We start from the raw sequence: 6,305 nt of genomic DNA, 5'->3' as shown, positions 1-6,305 counted from the left end.
CCACCAATGGAACTAGAACTTTTTCAAGCTCATATATTTTGCTGAAAAGTTACTTGTAGGTTAGTTTTGTCTTATTTAAAGTGTATTAAGATATTTGCATTAGAAACCAAACCAAAAATACTTGGTAACATTTTGTGTTTTTGTAGTGTACAATTACAAATAGTTTGTTATTGTTGAATGTGTTGCTCTAAAGCAATCCACCACATTGTGTGTGTTGGTACAGATATACATCTAAGACATGGGCATTAGGGGAAAAAGCAATACAAATCTCTAGCCTAGTCAAAGTCCAGACCTAAATCCAGTTAATAATCAATAGAAATGCTTGAAAACTGATGTTCACCGAAGCTTTTCTTTTGGAAAATGTTGCTGGTATTGATGGAATTGCACCAAATATTTACACAAATCACTACAAAATTACCAGAAAAAATTCTCCAAAAGGACGTCTGGATTTTTCAGAGAAATGTAAAAGAGCTTCTGGTATTTATTGAGGGCCAGTCGTGTTATTTATGCCTGTTTTGTCTGAGTCTCTGAGCAACAGGAAGTGGCATTTGGACGGGTTTTCCCTCAGGCTCCTCTGTTCTGTTCCATCTTGTGGTCGATTCTTGGTAAAGTGGCATCGGACTACGGATCTATTCCACGTTTTCCAGGTTTCAGGGCCTTTAATCTAGATTTTTTAATTAAAAGTATCACATTTCACTATAAATATTGCTATTTTGGTCAGGCTTTAAATATGGAATAATGGATGATGGGACGTGAAATAAAGCCTGGAGAAAAATATATTTTCATACTAGATTGTCTTATTTTCATATTTAGTTTATTTAGCATCTGCTGTTGCTATTGTTACAGTAGCTACTTTTCCATTACAAACGTGCGCTTATGTAAAAAAACACATTTTTGCAATTGCTGTGTTTCCATTTCATAAGAAATGTAATAAAATCGCACATGAATAAGTTTGTTCACCCAACAAATCATTAAAAAACATGCAGCGCCGTCATCTTATATCCACTTCCTGTCGTCTTCTTCGTCGTGTCTGCCAGTAGTAACATCCTGTTTTTGATCATGTGACTTGTGTGATGTGTTGCAGGTCTCGGGTGGAGGGACAGGCAAACAGATGCAGATAACCTGTTTTAACAGGAAAAGAACAAATGAGCCACAGGAGACGGTGTTGCTGTGCTGGTAGCTCTCATCCGAATTTAATCCAGATTATAACAATAAAGTCATCATACAACCTTGAAAATTGTGACTATACATTCACACTTCCACTAGTTCCTCTATAACACAACACCAGCTTATTACTATATCAGGAATTGTAAATAAAGGCACCTTACAGGCGGTTATATAAAACATACGCATTCTTCGCGTACCATCTGAGGAAATCCTCCGAGCAGCTAGCCGAGAACTTATTAGCAAACCGCATAATGACGACATAAAATAACACAAACCAAATACACAGGGGACCAACGTCGCGACCCGGACCAACCTGTTTTAACAGGAAAAGAACAAATGAGCCACAGGAGTCGGTGTTGCTGTGCTGGTAGCTCTCATCCGAATGGAAGGGAGCTTCCTTGACACCGCAATGATGCACCGTCAGTCCCGCAAGAGCCCGCTTCTGCCATCTAGCGGCGCACCCGTGTTACTGCGTGACATTGCTCCCCAAAACCTCAAAACAACTAAGATCACAATTTAATCCACCAAATGTGACCACACTTTGTGGGGGTCACACACCTGGACGAGGTTATTATGGGATATAACTGCACCGTGTTTGCCTACGGTCAGACAGGAACCGGGAAGACCTTCACCATGGAGGGGGAGCGGACTCCGAACGCGCAGTTGACCTGGGAGGAGGACCCGCTGGCCGGCATCATCCCCCGGACGCTGCACCAGATCTTCGAGAAGCTCAGCGAGAACGGCACCGAGTTCTCCGTCAAGGTTTCTCTGCTGGAGATCTACATTGAGGAGCTGTTCGACCTGCTGAGCCCCACCGAGGACGTCGACGAGCGCCTGCAGCTGTTTGACGACCCCCGCAACAAGCACGGTGTGGTGGTGAAGGGGCTGGAGGAGGTGGTGGTCCACAACAAGAACGAGGTTTACCAGATCCTGGAGCGAGGAGCAGCCAAGAGGCGGACGGCCTCCACCCTGATGAACGCCTACTCCAGCCGCTCCCACTCCGTGTTCTCCGTCACCATCCACATGAAGGAGATCACCCTGGATGGCGAGGAGCTGGTGAAGATCGGCAAGCTCAACCTGGTGGACCCTGCCGGCAGCGAGAACATCGGCCGCTCTGGAGCTATGGGCCAGCGGGCCTGCGAGGCCGGGAACATCAACCAGTCGCTGCTGACGCTGGGCCAGGTCATCACCGCCCTGATGGAGAAGAGGTCCCACGTCCCGTACAGAGAGTCCAAACTCACCAGGATCCTGCAGGATTCGCTGGGCGGACGCACTAAGACCTCCATCATCGCCACCGTGTCGCCGTCCTCCAGCAACCTGGAGGAGACGCTGAGCACGCTGGCGTACGCCAGCCGAGCCAAGAACATCATCAACAAACCCGAGGTCAACCAGAAGCTCACCAAGCGGACCCTGATCAAGGAATACATGGAGGAGATCGAGCAGCTCAAACGGGACCTGGCTGCCACCCGAAAGAAAAAACGTGTTTTCCTTCCATCAGAGAAATATGAGAACATGGTGACCCAGATCCTGCGACAGACTGGCGACCTGTCCGGGGTGTACCCCGCCTCTCGCCCGGAACGTAGCTGGAGATAGGCACCAGCAACCCTCCCGACCCCATTAGGGACAAGGGTGAACAGAAAATGGATGGATGGATGGATGGATGGTGACCCAGATCACGGCTCAGGAGGAGCAGATCGTCATGATGGAGGAGGAGCTCAAGAAGGTGAATGATCTGTTCCTGGACAGTAAGAGCCAGCTGGAGCAGTGCAGCATAGACCTGGATGAGAAGCAGCAGAGGCTGGAGGAGACCAGCAGGCATCTGGAGAAGACCAAGGAGAAGCTAGTGGAGGAGGAGATCGTCTGCTCGGAGCTCAGCTCGGCCCACGAGTCGTTGTACAGCGCCGTCGGACAGCTGCTGAGCGCCGTCGGTGAGAGCACCGGCGACGTGTCGGGTCTCCACGCCAAGCTGGACCGCAAGACCAAGGTGGAGCAGCACAACATGCAGATGCAGCAGAGCTTCTCCCAGAAGATGGACGGCGCCTTCAGCAGCCTGCAGCGCAGCGTGCAGCATTACGGCGCCGCCCACGACCGCATGCTGACCGGCTACATCCACACCGTCGACGGCCTGCTGGTGGGGAACGAGGCCATGCTGCGGGGCGCCCTGGTTGCTGTGGAAACGCTGGTGGGCAGACTCCAGGCGCTGGTGGCGGACGGCGCCGCCTGCTGCCGGGAGAAGGTGGAGCGGCACGAGGCGCTGACCCGGGAGCAGAGGGAGGTTCTGCTGCAGCTGCTGGAGGAGCACCATCAGGAGGTGCAGGATGTTCTGGACGTGCGGACGCTGCCGGGTCTGACCGCCATCAGGGAGCTCAGTGACGCCCTGCAGGTTTCCATGGAGACGCAGCGGGATCTGGCCGATCAGGTGGAGGCGATGAAGGAGACCGGAGTCTTCCTCAGGGCTCTGGTTCTGGACCTGGCGGCGCTGCGTCAGGACGCTCGGACCGGACTGAGCGCGCTCCAGGAGGAGCAGGAGCGGCTGAAGGAGCAGATCCAACAGGCCCAGGAGGGCCACCAGCAGGGGATGAACCGGACCATAAAGGTCCTGCAGAACCAGATGAACCTGGTTACCATGGAAACCCAGCAGGACTACAGCGAGCTGCACTTGGCCTCCAGTACCCTGCAGGGCCCGATTGAGGAGCTGCAGCAGAACCCCAGCAGCCGCTGCGGCACGGTGGAGCAGCGTTCTTCGTCGCAGGCGGAGCGTCTGCTCTCCTCCTCCTCCTCTCTGCTGCGCCAGGCGGCCCGTCAGAACCGGGTTGTGCTGGAGGAGATGAGCGACCGCTCTTCGGACCTCCACGGCGCTGTGTCAGGCCTGGTGGACCGGGACGCAGAGTGGACCTCCAGAACCAGGGAGCAGGCGGCCCGCCGGGCCCAGGACCAGCTGGTTCTGATGGAGCAGCTGGCAGAAAAGGCCCAGAGTCTCAATCAGGGTGTGGAGACTCGAGGGGCCGCCGAGGCGGACCTGAGAGGCCGGCAGGAGGAGAACCGGCAGGTTCTGACGGATGTCCAGAAGCAGATGGGTTTGGACCAGGCGGTTCTGGAGCGGCAGCGGGCGGAGCTGCAGGAACAGCTGGATGCGGGTCAGCAGCTGGTCCGAAGGTTCCTGCCGCAGGAGCTGCAGCAGGACGTTCCTACTGGTGTGACTCCTCGGCGCCGGGGGTTTGTTTATGGAAGGCTTCTGAAGAAGAGCGTCAAGCGCAGCAAGCTGCCGAGGATGAGGCAGAAGGAGGCGGAGGAGGAGGACAGGCAGAGCAAGGACTCCCTGGAGAACGATCTCAGCTCCTGCTGCAAGAATCTGGCCGCCGAGCCGCCCTTCGTCGACGAGAAGAAGAAGACACTCCTTCACTCGGCTGTCAGACCGCGGAGAGACGCTTCTGTCTGCGGCCACCATGGCTTCCTTTAGCGGTACCGGAGGGAGGCGAGAGGAGAAGGGCCGCAATATCCAGGTGGTGGTCCGGTGCAGGCCTTTCGACACCATGGAGCACAGGTCGTCTCACAGAGTCATCGACTGCGACCAGAGCAGGAATGAGGTGCTGGTCAGGACAGGCACGACAAGTCCTCCAGGAAGACCTACACCTTCGACATGGTTTTCGGCCCGGCTGCGAAGCAGATCGATGTCTACCGCAGCGTGGTGTGTCCCATCCCGGACGAGCCCCCATGAATCTGTTGCAGGTCTTGGGTGGAGGGACAGGCAAACAGATGCAGATAACCTGTTTTAACAGGAAAAGAACAAATGAGCCACAGGAGACGGTGTTGCTGTGCTGGTAGCTCTCATCCGAATTTAATCCAGATTATAACAATAAAGTCATCATACTAGGGGTTGAACCAATTAGTCGACTAGTCGACTAGTCGACTCTAGGACGTCTCGCGAGTTTTTACATTTCATGTCGACTAGTCGCAGTCATGTGATTGCCCGTGGTGACAGCCTGTGCTGATCTTACAGCACAGTATACGTCACAAGACACAAGAAAAATAAGTTAATACATTAGTTTAAATGATATGTAGATGGATGCATATATGTAGTTTTACAGTGTTTTTAAAAGGAGGTGGAGTTGCAGCTGCAGTCCACTACAAAACACCAGCCGTCTAAAACTCGCCCCCTTCCCGCTAATGATGTCACTTAGCCGGCTCACGAGTGTCTTTGTCACGACGATCTAACTAATACATTATGATGTTATGTTGCTCATTAAATAAAGATGTGTGGTAATGACAGCTGCTGATTAAATAAAAGCCTGTAGTTGGTAATGACAGTGTATACTTGTCTGACATATATATAGCCGTGAGTTCGTGCTAAGAATGACACCTCGTGCTTAGAAGTGTCATCAGATCAGCTGTCAGAAGTGTATGACACTCTGACAGCAGATCTGACAGAACACTGGCTACAAAATGGCGTCTTCAAAACAGATCGAGGACAAGCCCGCATCTTGTCAAACAGGTAGAAATTCGACAACAGTGTGGAAATATTTCACTAAAGATGACTCTTCTGGTTTAACTACCGTAACATGCAAAATCTGCAAAGCTGTGCTGAAGTACAACAAAAGTACGACCGCGATGCACAGTCATTTGAAAAGGCATCCGCTAATGCTAATGCTAGCTCCTGAACAACCGGCTCGATCCAGTCAGTTGTCAGTAACTTCATTCATGAAACGCCCAGCTGTGACAGGACACCGGCGGCAGCAAATCACAAATTTGCGTCTTGCGTTGCTATGACGTCACAACAACTAGTCAACTCGACATCGACTCGACTTTTATCATGTTGACGTTGACTAGAAAATATCTTAAATCGTTCAATCTGCTGAGTCAGCAGAGCTTCCTGCCTGCCGCGCATCGGGCGGAGGAGAAGCAGGTGGTTTCGTTGAATTCAGCTGTAACCAAACGGGATCCGTTCATAACAAGTTTGGCTTGTGATGTTCCAAAAGCACCATGTAGTCAGTGTGATCATTTGACTCCTATAGTAACTATCCAGAGATCATCAGCATCAGCCGGTGTTTAGAAAAAAAAAAGTCAGACCCGACTTTGTGCAACAAACTTTTCCCCGCTGCTCACGAAGAATCTCCATAATAGACTTAGTAAAAGCAGGA

At 51.8% G+C, this 6,305-nt stretch overlaps 1 protein-coding gene across 1 annotated transcript; it reads left to right on the top strand.

The window, feature by feature from the left end:
• Positions 1-1,707: 1,707 nt before the first annotated feature.
• On the top strand, positions 1,708-5,031 carry LOC114149908 (kinesin-like protein KIF11; the record flags this gene model as incomplete). The annotated part of the gene is made up of 2 exons (XM_028026019.1): positions 1,708-2,679; positions 2,828-5,031. Coding segments are annotated over 2 exons (2,772 nt in total), but the record flags the coding sequence as incomplete, so codon positions are not given.
• Positions 5,032-6,305: the final 1,274 nt, after the last annotated feature.

The sequence above is a fragment of the Xiphophorus couchianus genome, chromosome 8 (assembly GCF_001444195.1).
Source record: "Xiphophorus couchianus chromosome 8, X_couchianus-1.0, whole genome shotgun sequence".
In the NCBI taxonomy this organism is placed as follows: domain Eukaryota; kingdom Metazoa; phylum Chordata; class Actinopteri; order Cyprinodontiformes; family Poeciliidae; genus Xiphophorus; species Xiphophorus couchianus.
The sequence above is the reverse complement of the archived record's forward strand: the minus strand, read 5'-3'. Positions and strand labels throughout refer to the sequence as shown.